Source organism: Archocentrus centrarchus, chromosome 16 (genome assembly GCF_007364275.1).
Source record: "Archocentrus centrarchus isolate MPI-CPG fArcCen1 chromosome 16, fArcCen1, whole genome shotgun sequence".
NCBI classification, from domain to species: Eukaryota; Metazoa; Chordata; class Actinopteri; order Cichliformes; family Cichlidae; genus Archocentrus; species Archocentrus centrarchus.
In genome coordinates, this window is record NC_044361.1 from 11,294,866 (window position 1) to 11,316,205 (window position 21,340).

Genomic DNA, 21,340 nt, shown 5'->3' on the forward strand with positions numbered 1-21,340 from the left:
GACATGAGTCAAGGTCACTACAGTAACTACCTGCAGCTCTCGCTGGTCCTTCTTACTCTCCAAATTAGGGTTCTTCAAAATGAACTCATTCAGAACTCTAGAGAAGAAAATCAAAGGAACAAAAGTATTAAATAGGTTAAAAGATAAAATGTGGATTCACACATTTGATCTTGTGTGATGACCACAGGAAGATGTTCAGGAGAAGGCAGAGTTAAGGAAGAGAAACCTACCCGAGTATGAGAAACTGTCCTGGAGCGGGCAGGCCCAATTGTACTGAGTCCTTCAGCAGTGCCAGCAGAGACGGCCAGCTATCAACTAAACTGGAAACAGGAATCCTAGGACAGAAAGACGCGACAGTCATAAATGCAGAGTGGTTAGTGGTTGTAATTATCTACACAAAGAAATAAATAGTGTATTCGTTGTATTAAATAGCAACAGATATGGAGTCTAAATATATAATTATGTGAGGAGGCAGTGCACTCACCTCTGGACATAGGCGTAAAAGAACTGCAGCATGCAGACCTCTAAAGACAGATGCTTCTGCAGAGCAGTGAAAAAACAGTCAGTGTAAAATGTGTCACTGTTAAAGCTCTTCTACAAAAAAAAAAAAAAAAAAAAAAAAAGGATTAAAATTAAAAGGACTCCACTCAAAAACAAACTGTGATGTCTCCGAAGCAGAAATCATAGCAGCAATCAACACAGCTTTCAGGTACTGAAACATATTGCAGCCTTTTTTATTTTTACTGGCACAAATGATAATCACAGATACGATATTCATGAGCACATTCCTGTCTTAGCATTTTAATGCATACTGAGGCAAAAACAGAGCCAGGTGACTTGAGCAATCAACACTTAAACACCAACCTTGTCCTTGGCGATAGCAGGCGGCTGTTTCAGGACCTCTTTGACCGTGTGCATGACAGTCTCAGTACGCATGGCGCTCACAGAGCGAACCAGCTCAACCAGCAGCAGCTGCTCTTCACTGGCCACAGGAATCACCTGAAAGAAATACAATCATTTCCAAGAGTGCATTCAAACTGAAGCATCCTGGAGTCTCTCCTGAAAGCACTCCTGGTGAGAGAAAAATATGCGAGACAATCATCCACACTTTGTTTATACCTTATTTCGGACTGGAGTCTTAACCTGTTTCCTCTCATTCCAAACATAGGCTATAGCTGCCATGAAATGAGCACCATGATTCATGGAGATTGGACCCAGCAGCTCCAGGATCTGCTGACGGAGGTTCTGCAGAAATAATGCAAAAACATTCATCGATACCATCATTATTAACATCCCATAAATAGCATCCAGTGTCTCTCTCAGAGTGTTGCGTTTTCCATGAGACAGCTGCAAACAGTTTACTTTCCTAAAACTTCTTGAGACACGTCACTTTCAGATCTGTATCAAACGTGACTTTCCACAATGAGCATATTAAGTGCCACAAATAAACTGTCAAAGAACATTTAAACTGCTCTGTACACTTGCCATCTGTAATGCACTAAGTTGGATTAGGTAGGTTATTTGGCCCTTAATTATTCATCCTTCAGGGACAGAAGGTCTATAATGGTTACAACTTATTTTCAGTGCAGGATAAGATTCACCACAATATCTCAGTGTAAATTACATTTCCAACTCACCTCAGTAAAAATATCAAATGCTATCTGCAAGGGGTGAATAAGTATTTGTAGAAAAACAGAGAACTGCAAGTCCTTGAGCACCAGTAATAAGATTCTGTTTGAGTGTTGCTTTATGAGCTATAAAGCTAAGCAGCAACAGTTCAGGTTAGCACTGAGCCTAATTTCCACTCTGTTGTGTATACTGCACACTTGTCTTTCATGTGGCTTGTTATGAAGCTAGGTTAGCAGGTTATCTAGCCTTTTGGGGGGGTCTAACTTGCAGTTTTTCACTGTCTTTGCTGATGCCTACGGGGGAAAATCATTGTTTGCATTAACCCAACTGTTAAGAGCGGGATCACATCACTGGGAGAGATCACCACATTAACTCATAGTGCCTGCTCCAGATCTGTCGACAGCCCAAATTCTAAATAATCTGATCACTGTAACAATTCCACTTCTTTCACATGTGAGCTGAATGGATAAACCAAGAATTAACAGAGCCGACTCATGAGCAGCCAGACAACTATAAGGGAACCAGACCAAGCTAAACTCCATTATTCAAGTTCCCTGTCGACACCTGGCCTCTGTGTCTGTCTCTGAAAACAAGCTTACCTTTAAAAGTGCTTCTTTTAAAAAAACAATCAATAAAAAGCCCCTCCCCTCATTCAGGAAAACATTTTTCAACTAGTATTTGTTATTTGAGCAGTTTAACCTTGAGGTCAGACTTGCTAAATCACATTAAAATACAGAATTGAATCTTTGATGGAAAAACTATGCATACATATTGGCTGATATACCTTAGTGGAGCCTAGGTTAATGTTGGAAGTAGAAGCAGCAGAGGCAGCAGCTGGCTTGTCAGAGTTATCAGCCTGGTGAAGGACACTCCAAAGGAGAGTGACAGAAGACATGATGGTGTGGAGGATGGACAGGATGCCTGAACGAGCCTCAGCCAGGTGCTTCTGATCGACGCTCACTTGTAACTGAACAGCAGAATATATAAAAAGATACTGAGTACTGGTATACTGAGTTTTACACAATGAAACAGAAAAAAATTTAATATTTCAAGATTATCCAGTAAGAACACACATATTCTAAAATATAAGCAAGGAACTGCTTCATATAAACAAGTGTATATAAAGGGCAGTAAATGTCCTCTGGAGTATCAGAATGCAGTCTGCTGCAATCATGTGGTGCACGATGCCCTCACCTGGTGGTACTGGGAGGTAGGATCCAGCAGGCAGTAATGGATGATGGCTGTCACGCCCTCTAGCAAAGTAAGAATCAGGTCAGGAGGAATGCAGAGAGCCATCCACTGTGGTCTAAAAAGCAGGAAGAATATGCAGTTTAAACAAGACAATTAATATTTTTCAACAAAAAAGCCAAAAACATGTACACATTTGGAACATTTTAAGGAAGAATGAATTGCAACTGAGTCACTACATCTGATGGTCAAGGGTGCCATCTGGTGACCAAGCCATTGCTATACCATTTTATTGCACTGTACTGCTGGTCTGTTATGTAGTTAAGTTAAGTTTCATCCAGACATTAATACCTGGTTTCGGTGATCCCGGTCTCATAGCGATACTGCTGGAGAAGATTATCCAGATTCCTGCACAGCTGCAGAGTGACTGAGGCCACAACCCTCCTTAGCACTCTCCCCATGTAGGGCAGGGTGGCTGTGATGAGTCCTATCCACTGTGGATGCATCTTGCATGCATGGTGCTGATGCAGGGCCCTGATCACTGCACAAAGGAACATACCCTGTGCCGTGATAGGCTGTCCATGGAGGTACTGCAGTGATGTCATAGGCTGCTGAGGGTTGACATGCTCCACCTCCCCACCCAGGATCTCAAACCCTGCTCCAGCGCTGCCTCCTGTCCCTCCACCTCCTGCCCCTCCGCCTACAGGTTCTGCTCCTTCATCAGCTGGTACAAGGACCCTGTGCTCAAGCACAACAAGACTCTGCAGCAGCCTGAGCAACTGGGACTGGACTGCGCTACAGCTGTCTATCTGGTCCTCTGACAGGTTGATAATGCTGTCCTCAGAGAGACCTTCTTCCACTGTGGCCATGTTGACCCCTGCCACTCGCTGCTCGTGCCATTTCTGAGCACTGAATATAGAAGAGAGCAGGCAGTGGAGAACCACCTTCTGAACTTTGCATTTAGAAAGGACATCGCTTATAAAACTAGCAAAGCCCTTAGCTGAGCCATCTGTGACTTTGGCTAGCTCGCTGAAAAGGAGAGTTAAGACCTCCACACTGGTCAGCTGCATGGCCCGGTTCCCTGCCAAGTCCTGGGGGCCTGCAGGCACATGTGCAGAGTAATAACTTCTTAGAAAATAGAGACAGAGTGAGATGATGATCTCCAGGTACATGGCGCTGCGGAATGAATGGGAGTGGGAGTCCTGGGAAATGGGGCAGTAAAAGTCTTTGCCCATGACAGAGACCCGGTGACGGGCTAGGAGGTTTTGGAGCAAAGAGAGCTGTGGAGTGTATGTGTTGTTGATGCTGGTGGTAGAGATGGCACTTACAAACCCTGAGGGAGCAGCTCTCAGCATTGCTGCGATGGCTGACAGGGCGTGGAGGGCCCGGGAGGAGTCATACAGCTGGAGGTAGAGTAGGACATGCTGGTAGAGGGGGTGGATGTTAAAACGAGGCGGGGCAGAGGATGATCTGCGTCCTGTAATACTGACACCCCCAACAGTCACTCCAGAGCCCCCGCTGGGCGAGCCAGTGTCGCTCTCTATCTCCGACACCTCACCCTCCCCACAGCTGTACCAGTTCTCTAGATCTAGACTGTCACCAAAGAAAATACTGGGCGGGCGCAGTTTGTCAGCTTGATTTGCTGCCTTCTTCTGCCTCTCCTCCTCTTTTCTCTTAGTCTTCTTGATCTTTGGCTTTGCCCCTGGAGACTTGTCCGCTAGCTTCTCCATGATTTTCCCTTTAAGGCTAAGCTGGATGCTGCTATGGCTACGTTTACGGGCCTGAGGGTCATCCACCTGCAGGGTGTGATCCGGGGTGGCTGGGTCGGAGCTGTCTGGCAACGTGACGATGGAAGGCGATAAACTATGGCGGGTGATACCCTCTTTGTGCTTTCCGTCTGCCAACATATCAGCTGGTGTGACAGTGAGAAACTCCAATGTGCCTTCAGCTAACATCTCCGGCACAGTTTGGTGGATGGAACCATGAGGAAAGCCAGAGTCCAGGCGGGTACCAGTGGAGGTATCTGAGGAGGTGCTGTCAGTGTCCGTTTGGGGCCAGTTTTCAGGTGGAGATGACCCTTCGAGAGTGCCCTCATCAATTAGCTGCAGAACTCTCTCAATGAGTTCACTTATAACACAAGATACAACTTCTTCTATAGAATCCTCAGAGAGGTCATCTGAGGATCCAGGCTGTGGGTCTGAACCATTTATTGTGCTTTTGACTCCCTCTGGTTCCTCAAAGCTGCCATTTTCCACTGTAGATGAATGAGAACCAGTGGACTCTGAACTCTGAGGCTCCCCCTGCTGGTGAGCAGGCTGATATTCACCAGCTAGCTGCAGGTTCTCACTGCTCAGGCTCATTATGGACAGGCTGTCACTCAATGGGTTTACAGTCAGGCAGAATGGCTCCATGTCACCCACTACCAAGCCTTGGAGCTCCTCTTGTCCAACCCTCTCACCCTGGACCTGACTGAAGTCTGAGGAAAAGCAAGAAAGAGATGAAAGAAAGATTTACATAAAGACCCAAAACACTGTTCTTTTCTTAAAGAGCGCTAATGACTACCATCAAAACAGATAAAAGAAAAAAAAATCTATGTAAAGGTTACTGCTCACTGTCTGAGAAGCCAGAGTCTCTGTTGTAAATGGGTTCTGATGGCTCCCGTTCAGGCGGTTCAGGAAAGACCTGGGCCAAATGGCGCTGTGCCTGTACCCTCTGAATGGAGACTCGGTGGGTCTTGGGATGGAGCAGGAGGAGGAGGAGTGGTTCGAGGACCCGGGCAATGTCATGTCTTTGAAGGACCTGATTCAGCCAAGCCCGACCGACTGCACTGGTACATGGGTCCCAATAACTTAGGCTGTCCAGCATGATGAAGAGAGATCTGAGGGACAAAGACAGAAGAGGTAAGGAGAGGACAACAGAAAAACAAAAGAAAAATGAAAAGGCATTGAAGAAAAAGTGATTTATCAGCATAATTTCCATATGATCAACAAATTAATTCCTACCTGTCAAATGTGCGACTAAAAGGAGAAGACTTGGTGATGTTCAAATCTCGCGTTAAATGCCACAGCACAGAGAACTTAACGTGGGTCTCCAGCCGAATTTGCTGAAAGAGAAAAGTACTTCAGCGTGGATTTTGTTTATCTGATTTTTGCCTCTCGGGTAATGTACCCGCTATGCTGACCTTGTCCCTGTGCATGAGTTGCTGGCTGATGACATCTTCACAGATGCTGGAGGAAGGAACAAGGTTGTGGAGCTGGTAGAAGAGTTCCACACTGCGCTGATGGTGCTGAGGTGTTCCTTCACTCAGTTGGTTCCACAAAATCAGAGCCACTGACTGAGCAGAAGATTAAACAGGGTCAGAAAAGTAAAAAGCCCAAACAGTTTCACTATAGTCAGAAACCAGATCTCTACCTTGAAGAAGTCAGTTTTGTCAGCAATGTGCTTTAGGATTCCCTGAGTGAGTGGTGGCCTGATGACTACAGCCACTCGACCCTGGCTTGGGCTCATGGGTTGGGTGGACTCGGAGCTGGTGCCAGATGCCACGCTTTCAGCAGTCACCATGGCAATCGACTGGGTAAGCCCCACAAGGTCCATAAGCAAGGAGATGGCTACGCCTTGCAGGCTGAAGTCACTGGCCAGGCAACAGGCATCCATCAGTGTCTGCAGCCACAGCGGCAGCCGGACCTGCTCACTGTCTGTGTGGACGCAGGAGGGAAAGAAAACATGTTAACTTGCATGCACTCATGTCCACAAACTTTCTTTGCTCTTGTTTCCAAATATTCAGATTCTCTAATGATCTACAATTGTAATCACCTATTAGTGCATTTGTTATCACAGACTGTTTTTGCACTTACCAAACTGTTCCTCCTGTGTGGGTGAGGACTTGAGGTTTCCCTCTGCAATGTAGACGGGGAAACTGGAGCATTCTAGGAAGAGCTGGCAGGCAGCTGTGAAGGCAGCAACGCACTCTTTCTGGACCATCCCAGAGCCCGAACATATGTCCACACAATCACTGTGTTGAGAGCACTCTGAAACTGGGGGCCCTGAGTGCATCAACTCACCTCTTTGACCTTCAACTTTGTCCAGCTGCCCTGGGATAATGTATAAAGTGATGAGACGAGAGAGAAACTGCTGGAAGTGCTCCAGGCAGCACTGCATGACTGGTTTGTCCAGGGGTTTGGTATGACACGGGCCTGAGGAGCGACGGCCTGTTCTAACTGTGGGGTGGGGATGAGGGGAGTGCTCTGTCTCTTCAGGGATATCTCCTTGGTATTGTACAAAGTCTGTGAAGCCACTTTCAGAGGAGCGGCAGCTGGGAGTGTTTTCCACCTCCTCAAAGACCTCCTCATTGCCTGGTGCCTCAAGAGTGGACGGGAGAGTCTATCACGAAAAATGATGAAAGAAGAAAGATCAGCAAATGTGTAGACTTTATGCATTTGTAACTGCGTTACTTTCTAAAAAGCCCTCTGAAACTTTGTGAATGACCTTTTATTTTTTCCCCACAAGAGAAAAAAAAAAAAGCTTACTTTAGCAAAGGTAAATCAAAGACTGCATTCCACACACATTATATACTTAATTATCATGAATGTTTAAATACATATTATGAAAACTAATATTGTGCCATTTACTAACTTTCAGTGTCAGAAATAGTATCATTCATACAGTCTGGGTACTGGTCAGACAAGCTCGTTATCCTCCCTGTGGTATCAATCAGTGCCACTCTGTGAAGCCTTTTGCATTTATTTTATGAGCAAGGTGTTTTTTTGGAACCTGTGCCCTGACATAGGGTTATGACAAAGGTGGGGGGAAACTGTCACTCCTAACCCCTCATGTGACAGGATTACTGTTTTGAAGGGGTGTGATTAAACCCAAACCAACCAACCGAAACATTTCAAATGAGTATTATTTTCCTTAGACTGCTGCCCCCATGACCTGGTCCTGGATAAGGGGTAGAAAATGGATCGATGGATTATTTATACAGTGCCAATTCACAACAATAGTTATGTCAAGGCATTTGTAAGGTAAAGACCACACAATATCAGAGGGAGAACCCCCCCACAATCAGATTGTCCCTTGTGAGCAAGCATTTAATGATGTTGGGTCGTGATTTTAGGGGTCCTCATGTTCCTTTTGGCCAAAAATTCAAACTCAATTAAAACCAAAGTTTTGAAAAAATCGCGGGAATAAGTAGGCTCTGGTGCAGGCTGTTTGTTAGACATCTTGGTTACACAAAACACAGACAAAAACCATACACAGACAGTAACAGAATTAAGACTAGAATACAGAGAGAGAGAGACAGAGAGACAGAGACAGAGAGAGAGAGAGACAGAGAGAAGAAAGAAGAAAAAAAAAGAGAGAAACAAAGAGACAGATGGATGCAGAGACAGGAAGAGAAGAAGAAGAGCAGAGCAAGAGGACAGGAAGAGGAAGAGCAAAGACTAAGAGAGAGACAAAGAGGGCACATCATTTATATCTTTAAGATGGTAACTGCCCACTTGCCTTTAACCCTCTCAATTTACATAAAGTCTCAACCCCCTGAAACTTGAACCCTAACCATCACCTTTTGGGGCTCTGTTAACTTTCGTCCCACGTGTACTAAAGAAACACACGTCACCAGAGTACCCAACGGTTTACAACAGCTCTGGCAGATGTCATAATGATGGATCTTCTCCCAGTTAAAACCTCTGCTATGAAAACACCTCTTGGACAATCCCCACTTAGCTAAAGTTTACCCCCTCACTAATTCATGTTACACAAACACAGGTGGGCCTGCAGAACTCAACTTTTGAGGCCCGCTTGTCAAAAAGTTGCATAAAATACAACATGAGGTGACAATGTTATGTGAACCAAAGATGTACCTGAATCCCACACCAAGGCCTTAAGCATAAATAAGAAATAGATATAACAGGCCTCAGCTTTATCCTACTAATTTAAAGCATACAGTGTTCATTAATCCAGTGTGTGACTAATATATTTTAATAAATGATATAAAAATAGTAACAGTAAATACCAATATCAAAGTGATAAAATAAATTCCCAACAACGATGCTGGGGAGGAAGATCTGCCTTTTAACAGGAAGAACCGAAACCAGACTTGGGAAGAAACGGCCATCTGCTGTGAGTTGAGGGGGTGAGAGGAAAAAGAAAACCTTACAAAGGAGTTTAGGCAAATGAAAAGTAGTTTTTAGTGCCTAAATCTGACCAAGAAAGAAAGCAAAAAGTAAAAACTGAGTGAAGAATTCATCAAATGAAAAATTTGACAAATGAAGAAAAATAAGGGGGGGGCAACAGCCTGAGTGAAATTACTGTAATAACCACATGTTGGCTGTGAGGTGCCAGTGATGTGCCAAAAAGTGATCGTCTGCCATAAAGTGATTTCTGATGTTTATGAGCTTTTATGTGTAATATTTTTGCTTATCTTGGTAAAAAAAAAAAAATAGTGCAGTCAACAGGATTTATGAATGACTATTACATAAAATGAAGAAATTACCTGTTTTTCAAGTACCTTTATGACTCTGTTATTGTGCCTACATTATAATCAATCCAATCATTTTTGGCCACTTTATAGAACTTTAATGTTGTATTTGTTTGGATTTCTGCTGCCCTGTTGCCCAGATTTCTCTTGAAAAAGACATTTTTAATGTCAATGACAGTTTTTACCCTGATAAATAAAAAATATAAAAAAGTCACTTTGCCATAAAGTGATTGCAGGTTCTACCTTGTGACAGAAATGTTGTTTCTCACTCAAAATGACTTGATATAATTCGTGAGAGATGTTTTTGACATGTGTTTAACAGATTATAGGTCAACAAGTCATTTGCAACAGTTTAAATACAGGCAATTATTTTCTGGCAAATACCGATCACTTTCTGGCACAACACCGGTCATGAGGGTGGTACTTGACTAGCTAAATATTTTCTGAGGTGTTACTGATTGTGAGAAGTTTGAGAACCACTGGGTAAGGGCTTCTGAGCAGGATGCCTTCTGGGCACCTAGGTGAGGTATTCCATGTATGTTCTACTGGGAGAAGGCCCTGCACTAAGGACAAGATTACATCTCAGTGTCCCCCTGAATGACCTGGAGGTGTGGCTGAGGAGAGGGAGGTCTGGGCATCTCTGCTTAGACTCCTACCCCAGCAACACAGATCCAGATAAATAAATAGATGGATGGATGGATGAGAACACACTGGTTATACAAATGTTTAAAGCCTCTGCATACCCACACAAATGTTCTCAGCTACCCTGGCTTATTAGTAAATCTGAGAGAATGTGAAGGAGTAGAGTTGGATGATGGATGTGAAGATGTTTTGAAGCACCGTCCTGGACACTGTCATGGCAGACCCTTTGATCTCTAATAGCATGAAAATCAGATGTAACCTGAACACTAATCAAATGAAATAACGCCATCTAAAATCTATATCTAATACCATTTTATTCCCTCTGACTTTAACAGGCATTGCAGAAAAATAACAGGACATCTTATGAGAACATTTTTTGATGCACTGCATTGTTGGCCGCAAGCCACAGAATTTGTTTGTCATTTGCAACTTAATGAAGTAACTTAGTTTGTCAGCTACGTAACACTGCCATTAACTCAACCTCCATCTAGAATTTAATCTGGAGACACTTCCAGGAAGTGCAGCGTTCATATAGTGAAACTGTAACAGAAAATTACAAACTTCTTCCATAATTCATTCAGAGCATTCTTATAAATTATTCAGTCAGAAATGTGCACTTTGTTTAGTAAATATTCACTGCACTTAACTATTAGTTAAAATAGTGGAGGTCTCTCAGCAGACACATACAGGTTGTGACTACACTGGTCTTTATGTAATAAGGCTGTGTACACAGCTGCTGGGCCTGGCCTGAGGGAGCATCCTACTGCAGACAGACTGACAGACTTAAGTTCTTCTGTTTCTTTATTCCGGTCAGCCTTTGGGGGCCTCGGGGATTCCTGGGATATATTTTGATTGAGGTAGCGTGCACATTCCGGAGCCTGGACTCAGATGGCATGTTTGGTAGAACGTTCTCTATATGCCCCTCAGGGTGGGAGTGGAGGTGGGGGTATTACAGTATTCAGTGGATATATGCAGGATGTTTTCCACTCTGTTGGATACGGCACACCCCAGAGGCATCTCGGGCTAGTTTACTCCTCTACTTCCTCAGAGGAAAAAGTGAGCTGGGCTCAGCTGTTGGGTAACCATCTTCTGTCTTTTTACTTGTCCTTTCTCATGGCCCTCACGGGTCTCTCTCAAACCATCATGGTTCTCTCCAGCTCTGGGCACTGGACTGACTGACTGAACTTCTAATCATGGCTCACTGGGCTTACAAACACTTAAAACAACCAGGTTGTTGGACAGGGACCAGAAGGACCTCAACAGCCGAATGTAGCATTTGTTCTGAATAGTCTTCAAATGCCTTGCGTCGAGGGAGCGTGGGATGGCAGGGCCACCCAGCCAAATGCAGCACAGGCCAGGAGGCTGGCAGAAGGCACCAAGAGGCCCTGTTCATGGACCAGGACACACCATCAGAGCCTAAACTGATAAGTTTCTGGGCAATAACTTGTAGGGGAAGTGGGTCAGATTAAGGTTTGATCTGTGTACAACAGCAACAGGGTCTATGTTTTTTAAAGGATCATAGACAGAGCAAAATTATCACCAAAGTGAGAGCTTGGCAGAACACTGACTTCTCTTTCAGTGCTTCATTTCTAACTCTTAATCTTGTTAATATTATGAAAACGGTGGGACAGTGTCATTAACCCCAACACTATCCAATTATCTTCTTCCCCTGATCAAATACAACAATTCCCTTTTACTCCCCTGAAACATTTTGAGACATTTTAATCACCTGTTTGTCCTCCGTGTCTCTCTTTTTGTCCCTTGCTGAGTTTGATGGGTTGCCAGTAGAGCTGGAGAGGCCCTGAGCCTGAGGGCCTGACGGCAGGGCCAGAGGAGACACCAGCGGAGGCTGCACCTTGCTGAGGATCTTGGAGCAGAGGCGAAGGCAGTGGGTGAGCTCGCCGAGGCCCAGGGCCTGCAGGTGACAAGTCAGCGCTGACACCATCCGCAACAGCAGCTGAGGGAGATGCTCTGTCTGGATTTCTATGTATGTCTCCTAAAAATGTTCGAGAAAAAAACACAACTGAGTTGAGGAACTAAGTGTAATTACTGTGCATTTGAAAATGGACAACATGGTATAATGTTATTAAGCCTGGTAGATATGCTGACACTGGGCTTTAATTCTACAAAATAGTTAACAGAACACAGTTTGCTTGTTTTAATGGTGTTAAATGCACATTCATATATATGACTGACTGTCAAAAGGCAAGTTTTAATGACAAATAATAAATAGTGCAATATTTTTTGTTTTCTTTTTAACCAAAAAGTTAGAGAAACTGGCCCATACATCTCAAAAATCTTACCTGATCTCGATCAATTACATCTTTTTGTGCAGCTCTGGACCAATCCCACTGCTGCTGCTATTTATATTTGCTCTACGGAAATCCCATTATGACCACCATGGACTTTTAAAATAAGCCAAGCAGTTTTCATTAACCGAAAACATGATTGGGTTTTTTTTTTTTGTTGGTTTTTGAGGGTGGGGGTGCATTTGTCACCCAGGCTGAGACTGTTAACAGAGTTCTGCTAACAACCTGAGACATCTGAGAAGGAACTGAGTAGAAACAACCTGAACTGCTGAGAGTCACCGTGCCACATTATGTTAAGAAATTACTGTTTTGACACACTGGAAGAGATCCAGTGCATTTCACAGAGGCACAAGTGCAAATGGAGAGAACAGGACTTCCTCTGAGGGATCTAAAAATAGCAGCAGCAATGAAAACAATCTAGAGCCAAATTTAAAATGTTTATGTTGTATGTTTATGATCACACCTTTTATCAAATGAATTTGTCGTTTTCTTGTTTCCAAGAATGATCACGTGCCAATATTAGAGCAGTAGAATATTAATGAACAACTGACATGAAGTGGGAAAGGCTGTTTGCTATTTTCTGTGCTAGAAACAGGATATTTAAAATGTCTAAGGTTTTTCAGGAGGAAAATTTTCTGCAACTTTCTAATTTTTCATTTGGTTTTTTTCATGCTTCTGTTTCTTATTTACAGTCTAAAAAAAAATACAGAAGCTGGCAATTCTTAAGTTTTACATATCAGGACATAATAAACAGTTTCTAGTCCTTATCAGGTTTTAAAATTAGGTAAATACAACCAGGTATGAGCAACAATATGCGATGCATCACACCCATGATATATTATACCATGCCACTATTTATTTAACAAAACAACAACAACAAAAAACACCAAAATGCAGAAGAAGTGTGAAAAAACTAAATATACCCCCCCAAAATTTATCAGCTTGTAAAACCTCAATCATTTGGTCATTTAGTCTCACATTGTGGAGAAATTTAGCCCACTCTTCTTTACAACGTTGCTTTAGTCTATTGAGGTTTGTAGGCATTTGTTTAGACACAGCTCTCTTAAGCTCCTGCCACAGCATTTCATGTTCATGTTCAGGACTTTGCCTGGACCACTGGAACACCTTCATTCTTTTCTTTTTCAGCCACTCTGCTGGATTTTTGTTTGGGATCATTGTCCTGTTACATGACCCAGTTTAGGCCAAGCTTTAGCTTGTTGGACAGATGACCTCACATTTGATTCTAAAAATACAGAGGAGTTCACAGTTGACTCAATGACTGCAAGGTGCCCGAGTTCTGTGACAAAACAAGCCCAAATCATCACCCCTCCACCTTGGTGCTTGACAGTTGGCATGAGGCTTTTGTGCTGATTTGCTGTTTGCTCTCTGCCAAATGTGACACTGTGCATTGTGACCTAACATCATCACTCTGGTCTTCTCTGTCCAAAGGACATTGTTCCAGAAGTCTTGCAGTTTGTTCAGATGCAACTCTGCAAACCTATGCTGTGCTTTGACATGCTAACTGAGGCCTGTAGAGCCTGACATGTAGCTCTTGGGGTTTGTATGATCTGACCTTGTGAATTTGCTGGGACGTTCACTCCAGGGAAGACGGGCAACTGTCCTGAATGTTTTTGCTCTCTTAATTCTTATGGAAGCAGTAAGCAGATGTACTCCATTTTCCCACATACTGCTTCTGCATTTTGCGTAGTTTTTGCTAAATAATGACACTAATGTCATGCTTTGTTCATCTCAGGTTGCATTTACCTAGTTTTAAGACCTGCTAACGACCACATTATTTTTTTATTATGTCTTGATATGTTAAACCTTTAGTGTACTTTTTTACCCTGACTGTAACTCTATGTCTTATCTTGTTTTCCATTTCACCATAGTTCAAATGGAAGGAAATTATCGCTTTATTATGTATGAGAGCTATATAAATTAGAAAGTATTTTTACTCAAGCAAACAGATTTTAATAAAATTAAAAAAGGTAAAAAAAAAAAAAAAAAAAAAAATATATATATATATATATATATATATATATATAAAAACACAAACATTAACTTAAAGTGTAAAATTAAAGGGTCATATTTTTTAATAAATATGTGAGCACTGCAGTAGCATATAACTGTATGCATACTTAAGGGGGAGGGGAAAGCACATACACACTGGGCAGTGATTTCATTTTCACAAGATCCACACCAAACAGCCAGGTTAAGTTTGCACCACATGTGATGATATGTCATAATCCACTGGGATCATGTTCATTTTTTTTTTGACATTAAAAAATGACAAGTCAGTCAATCTGAAATGATCAGTCAAAGCAGGGAGGGAACAAAGATGGCCTGAGGGATGTTGGCAGGATGTTGCAGAAATGTTATCGTAGCCTCAGTGAAGCAGGGTGAGGTGAAAAAGCAGGAAAGAGCAGTACTTTACCTGGCAGATTACCCTCATGCTTCTAGTAGGCTTCAAGGAGAAAGAGCAGATAGTTTGAACAGACAGGAGCGAGCAGAGAGACCACAGGCCACACGGCACTCTACACACACCTCTCACAACCTCACTCAACACAACATTCTCTCTTTTTACCCACACACACACAAGCTTTTAAACAGGGTAATAAAAGAGTGTGGGATTTCCAAACTATTCAGATTGGAAATTCAGTCTAGAAGAGCATAATTCTATAAAGATGCAAACGATAGTTTTGGCACGGAAATCAAACACACAGGCTTTTTGAACCTGTGTAGTGAAGGCACACATATAACACACAGAACAGACAGGAGGAGGGCACACACCGGACTGGCAGCTGTAACATCCCGCAGACTGGATGTTACAGAAACAGGGCTGAAGGACAAATCTGACAACACGGAGGCCAAATTGTTCATGGTGGTGGAAAGTACTTGTAGGGGACATACTGGATAAAAGAAGGTATGTGAGCCAAGGAGGAGAGACAGACAGACTCAAAGCCAAAGCAGGGTGACAAAGGACTATAGGAGAGGGACGACAAAGGTTGTGATAGAGATCATCAAAGAAGAAACAAAGGACGAGAACTAAAACATGAAAGGACAGAAATAAAATAATGAGCAGGAAAGAGCAAGGGTGTCAAAAGAACCTAATGCTGCTGTAGTATGAAGCAGGCAATGGAGATACCGGACAACAACAACAACATGTAGAAATGCAAGTACAGCTGCAGGTCTGCTGCTGCTTGTTATAATGGGAGCACTCTGAACAAAAGGAAGACACACTTCAAATTGTAACGTTACTGCCATCTATCAGGGAAAGCTCCAAATATGATCCAGGTGCTGCTCGTAATGTTAACAGAGCACAATCACTACCACGTTTTTAAATTTAAAACTTAACACTAAATTAACACTGGATCTAGAATCAACACTCATGTAATTTCAATGATATCAGTACAGACTACAAAATCTCTGGGACCGCTACTGAGTGAAAAAGAAATCGGCAAATGACAAAGAAGCACACAAAATAATGCGGATAATAAAAACAGCATGAAAATGTGACAAGGAAGAAAGGAAGGAAGACAGAAAGAAAGACAGAAAGACAGAAAGAAAGAAAGAAAGAAAGAAAGAAAGAAAGAAAGAAAGAAAGAAAGAAAGAAAGAAAGAAAGAAAGAAAGAAAGAAAGAAAGAAAGAAAGAAAGACAGACTCACCAAGGAAACAATATCCAGCAGAAAATCTACCAGCTGACAGAACTCCACCAACGAGAGCTCAGGAGGATCTGTGCTCCCAGCATGTCGTGCTGCAGTTGTGCTGCTGTTCACTGTCCTCCTGCAGCAGGAGAACATTTTGGATTATATCAAATTTAATGTGGGGAAAGTATTTTGCAAAAATTGGAACCAGCTCAGTGGTGGAGCAGGCGACCACATATATATGCCGCTTTGTGGTGCGGGTGGCACGGGTTCGAGTCCCGGCCTGTCCCCGATTTTCCCGCGTGTCTTCCCCATCTTTCCCCCACTTCCTGTCTGTCTACACTGCAAATAAAGCCGCTGTGGCCATTTGCATTTGTTGCTTTCAGTTCTAAAAGCTCCCTGAAAAGACTTCAGCTGATCCAAAATATCACAGTGAGTGTACTAATAAGGACAAGAAAGAGAGACTGATTCTCTTCACTGGCTCCCTGTTAAATCCAGAATTTAATTTAAATTGAACTGAATTTTTAATTCCTCCTCTAACGTACAAAGTCCTGAACGACCTGGTTTATCTTATCCTATCTTACAGACCTCTTATCAGGCCCCTCTCCCATGGAACCAGCTCCTAGTTTGAATTCAGGAGACAGACACCCACTCTAATTTAAAGATTAGGCTTTAAAACTTACTTTTTTGATAAAGCTTATAGTTAGAGCTACAGAGTAGGTGACCCTGAATCATCCCTTAGTCATGCTGCTTTAGGCTCAGTCTGCTGGGGGATGATGCAGTGAACACTTTCACTCCCTATGTGTTTATGTGCCACTTCTGCATATCATTAATTTTTTTGTCTACCCTCTCCCATAGTTTGTGTTTTGTCCTTGCTCTCTCAATGCTCTCCTTTAGTTCCTCTTTTTCCTTCACACCCCCCATTATTGGGGTTTTCTATCAAATATTATGCACCCTGCAATATTAAGCATCATGACAACAGCTACTATGAACTTGCACTACATAAATAAAACTGAATTGAATTAGCCCCCTGCTACTGCCATGAAGAAAGTTTTAACACCACAGTGCACCCAAAACAAGAATGAAACACCTTGAGCATCATCTCCAAGAAGCTCCAGAAGCAAATTTTATTTTTCCACAGATTTACAGTTTCTGATACGGCACGATGTGCCTCGAAAAGTGTAGACTTGACTGTATTTTGGATGAAAACATTTATCTTAATATACAGACCTGCAGCACTCCTCAAACCAACGAGCGATGTAGTCCCACATGTAGTACGGCTCAAACGAATTAAACAGGAGATTGGCTGTTTTAATCAGTTCCGCCGTCTTCTTGTTCTCCCGTAGTTTACTGAAAAATAAGGCAAAATTAGCACCACGCAGCTTCAGCACAGCATCTCCAGCACAATAATGCAGCATGCCAATGTTAGAGTCTGTATTGGGCATGGAAATGTTGAAATGAATGAGCCAAGCACTTATCATCTCTCATGTCTTAATAGTAAAGAAGGTTAAGTAGTGGATCACACAAACCTGCTGAGGTGCGTGTGATCTTTGCTGAAGGGACTCTGGTTTTGGAGGTCTAACTCTGTCCGGCACTGTGTGTACAGAGTCCGAAACACCTCGATCAGAACATCTTCCAGGATGGCAGGCCCTTGGATGAAACAGAGTGTGTGAGCACATGTTAAAAATCAGGTTCTTTATATGACATGTAGTGCATACACAACACTAATTAGACTCCTGTTATCGCAACACTAATAAACTGGTTACCAAGCTCTGGTTTGTCCAGCAGGCTGATCAGGATGCGAAATGGCTTGAGGTCATGCATGAGGATGCTCTCCTCCTCTCCGCCTCGGGCCTTGCCCTGCAAGATCCCCACCATTGCCTGAACACACACACACACACACACACACACACACACACACACACACACACACACACACACACACACACACACACACACACACACACCCCTTTATTACAGTAGGTATCATAAAATATCATTTATATTCATTTGCTTTTCATCTTCCTTTATTTTCAATTAGATTTGGCAGAGCTGATTTTATATTCACAATGGCACGCTTCCCTTCTTTTCCTCTTTTTGTATGTGGCATGTGTGTTTCACGCTTCAGCTGCCACATCACTGGCTAAACCATGGAACAGACGGTCCCTGTAGTACCGACCGTATCCCCACGGAGGGAGTTCCGGTTAACTATCTGAGCAGATGGTGAAGGAGAAAAATTTTTTTTTTACAAAACATAAATATATAAATAAATAAATAAAAAACCTTTCCCTGCTGGCTGCTCTCTGTGCCCCCTGTTCCAACCCCTGGAGCACCAGAGCATATAACTGAGCTGTTTTTAGCGTGGCAGGACAGATTACACAAGAACTGAGCCATCTTCAAAGCACTGGCTGCTGGGAATAGGAGCAGGACATACAGTATATGTGCAGCCCAGAGAGGAGGTGTGGGAGGAGAAGGATAAAAGGGGTTCGAAAAACTGTGTAGCAGACAGAAAGAAAAAAAAAGATCTTCCTCACCATACACGTACACATGTCCAGCCTCAAGAGACGTGGTTCGGGGAATATTTTGGAAACCAAGTTCACGCGTAAGAAACCATTTTTTTCATCGGTTACCTGATTATGCAGTCAGCTTGAAAGCTCACCTGAACCAGCATGTCCTTAGAGAAGGTGTTGAAGTAGTGGCTAGCGTGCTCCTCTGGGTTGCTCTGTCGAGTGCTGCGGGGGCCTATTATCACCCCATTATTGTCGAAGCCTTCAAAGAACAGAGACATACGGTTAGAGTCACATGAACATTCAGATGTACCTCTATAACACTCAAGCACAGGGAAAGATGTAAAGCCCTTATCAAAAGAAGAACAAATAGAGGTTGAATCTCTGCTGAGATAAACAAGTGTTTGTTATAGCTTCTTTTACGGTTAAACTTCTACTAATGGCTGCTCCAGCATTATTAATATTTCAGTCTCTGCATGAGATTTAAGAAGTGTGACTAAATTGGACTGGAGCAGACTGAACAGTAAAGCAAAAATAACATAACTGCTGCTGACTGAATACCAATCACACTCTCCTGTGTACCTCAACATAAGACCCTGACCTGATTTGTTCTTCATCATTTCTGTGATCCCGAAATTTTGCATTTAGCGTCACAATAGTTGCATAATGCTTTGGTCAAAAACTGTGAGGTGATTATTTTGTGTTCACCTTTTAGTCATGCTGATACTTACCAGTGTGTTCGCCCGCAGTAAGTTGCAAACAAGAAAAAATAAAGTAAGACAATAGCCAAAGCAGATACAAGCTTAATGTATGTTGTTAAAAAGAAGAGAAACAGTGTGCACACAAGAGAAGAGTGTGTTTAAAGCTTTTTGTAGCAGGGTTCCTGTCACTCTATGAAAAATCGCTATTAGTCTTCTTATATTTAAATGACAGTGGCTTCAAGACCAAGAGTAAAGAGTGAGAGTAAAGTCCTGATATCTATGCGTGTCAACAAATGTAGGAAGATTTGGAAAGTATCCCTCTATTTCTACAATATCCTACGACTGACATGATGAGTAGGAACTCTGATGCATCAGAGTGGCAGTACTGTGTCTGAGCGTGTATTTCGCACCCAGGAGCCAGGCGTAGAGTCTGCGGTTGAGGGACATGTCTCTTCTCAAAACCACATGCAAAGCTGCTGACAGGATCCGGATCATGTCAGGGCGAGTCGCCTGAACACAACACACAACAGACCACAATATCTGTCATTGTGTATTTGTCCCTTTTGCATATAGAGGGGTGGTGGTGGTGGGTCTATATTCTAGCCCTGTCAGATCCAGAAATGTTTTGAGGTTAAGAATTTAACAAGCAGCCAGCATGAGTCACCAAGCAAGCTGCCTATGCAGCCTCATCATGGACACACTCACACACACACACACTCACACACACACGTGCACAGAAACACCCAAAGAAGCAGCTTCAAATTTGAAAGAACAACAGCAATAATAATGTCAAAACTGATATTAGCTGATATTTCAATGAGATGTCCATAGTTCTTTTTGTCTAAAGGCTGACTCACAGACACACTGTTATCCTGCAGAGACCACAGGAGCATAGAGCTACTCTCACCTGGCTCATATGAAAGGGGAAGCAGAACAGGATCAGGTCCAGAGTGCTCCTTTGCACCAAAACACTGGAGTCCTGGACTGAGGTGCTGACTGCCTCCACCTGGTAAGAGTGCAAGCAGAATATTATTCAGCCACTCCACGCACTTAAAACAACTCATTCTGAACTATAGTATACTTTCTAAGCTAGCACCATAAATGAAAATGTCAGGAGGACATATATTTTTAATTTAAGGACATGCAGTGCTGTCATCAGCCATTATCTGCCACGTACCATGAGCTCAATGTCACTGCCCATGACATAGAGCTGGTCCTCCATGGAGAGCTTCCGGTTGAGGTGCAGCAGTACAAAGGACACCCCGGGGAGACGCACAGAGGGGCTGGTCAGGATGCTGCCCCACAAGGCACTGTAGAAGGCCGACTGTTCCACGGCTGAAGCCACCTTCTCCAACAAGGTGTTGGTTCTACAGGAAGCACAGACAGGTTACAAGGACCAGCCTTATTAAGCACACACACCAACCTTTACCTCCAACCAGCCCTGCACTAGAACTGATGTTGTCCACATATTGGCAATCAACAAATGAGAAATATAATTATTGATTAAACTCCATGTATAGCAGTATTGATAATGTTATTGCTAAGATTTTTTTTTTTTTCTGGAATGTAACTGAAATGACACACCATCATGATTTATTAGTCATTACTGAATACCTATGATCAGAGGAGAGCATTCACTGAGACACAATTGATAGCGTGGCCCAATCCACGGGTTTCTGGAAGAGCACACGTAGGCTGCCATGACAGACTGCTACTTCCGCTGTACAGTTTTATACTTCCGGTTACCCAAAGTTAGAGCCAGAGTTAATGAAAAAATTTGGTTACTTTGTGCTGTAACGGGCGGCTTTATTAGTTGGAACATGAGCTCGGATTCAACTTGTGCTGTTGTCGGTTGTCACTACATCAGTCTGTACATTTTTTCAAATTATCTTACTCTGTAGATGTGTTCTTTTTCCCCCAAATTATACTACCCAGTTGCACATCCTATTACTGTAGTTTTTCCTTATGTTTTAAGTTTTCCTTTAATGTACAGCCTCTTATTTTTTTTACGTTATTTTATTTATAGTGTGACACTACAGTATACAGCCTACACAAAGCTTAAACAATGCCTGCCTTCATGTAAACACGTAGCAGTTAGCAAGATGACAGTTGCGTGTCTCCCCAATCACAGCCTTTGGCCAGTCCAGTGTTTCTGTTTCAGTGATCTGAACACTCTGATATCCAGATAAGTGATTTACCTTCCACAGAATAGCTGCAGCATCACTACATGATTTCCCTAATCAG

The 21,340-nt window shown here is 42.8% G+C and overlaps 1 protein-coding gene across 2 annotated transcripts in view; it reads right to left on the reverse strand.

Annotated features, from left to right (window-relative positions):
• The window catches only part of dop1a (DOP1 leucine zipper like protein A), a 33,207-nt gene that overhangs the window by 6,886 nt on the left and 4,981 nt on the right, over positions 1-21,340 (reverse strand). The window contains exons 5-27 of one of the 2 annotated variants that reach the window (XM_030749735.1): positions 20,274-20,463; positions 20,004-20,102; positions 19,507-19,606; positions 18,548-18,630; positions 17,655-17,769; positions 17,418-17,538; positions 17,119-17,238; positions 15,910-16,027; positions 14,678-14,707; positions 11,664-11,930; positions 6,672-7,197; positions 6,229-6,512; positions 5,999-6,151; positions 5,820-5,920; positions 5,430-5,695; positions 3,169-5,293; positions 2,824-2,935; positions 2,414-2,596; positions 1,120-1,245; positions 865-999; positions 485-540; positions 231-335; positions 31-97 (exon numbers count right to left, since the gene is read on the reverse strand). In XM_030749735.1, coding sequence (XP_030605595.1) covers positions 31-97; positions 231-335; positions 485-540; positions 865-999; positions 1,120-1,245; positions 2,414-2,596; positions 2,824-2,935; positions 3,169-5,293; positions 5,430-5,695; positions 5,820-5,920; positions 5,999-6,151; positions 6,229-6,512; positions 6,672-7,197; positions 11,664-11,930; positions 14,678-14,707; positions 15,910-16,027; positions 17,119-17,238; positions 17,418-17,538; positions 17,655-17,769; positions 18,548-18,630; positions 19,507-19,606; positions 20,004-20,102; positions 20,274-20,463 — 5,482 coding nt within the window. Of the gene's footprint in view, positions 1-30; positions 98-230; positions 336-484; positions 541-864; positions 1,000-1,119; positions 1,246-2,413; positions 2,597-2,823; positions 2,936-3,168; positions 5,294-5,429; positions 5,696-5,819; positions 5,921-5,998; positions 6,152-6,228; positions 6,513-6,671; positions 7,198-11,663; positions 11,931-14,677; positions 14,708-15,909; positions 16,028-17,118; positions 17,239-17,417; positions 17,539-17,654; positions 17,770-18,547; positions 18,658-19,506; positions 19,607-20,003; positions 20,103-20,273; positions 20,464-21,340 lie in introns of both variants that reach the window. The other variant, XM_030749734.1, reaches the window with a different exon arrangement.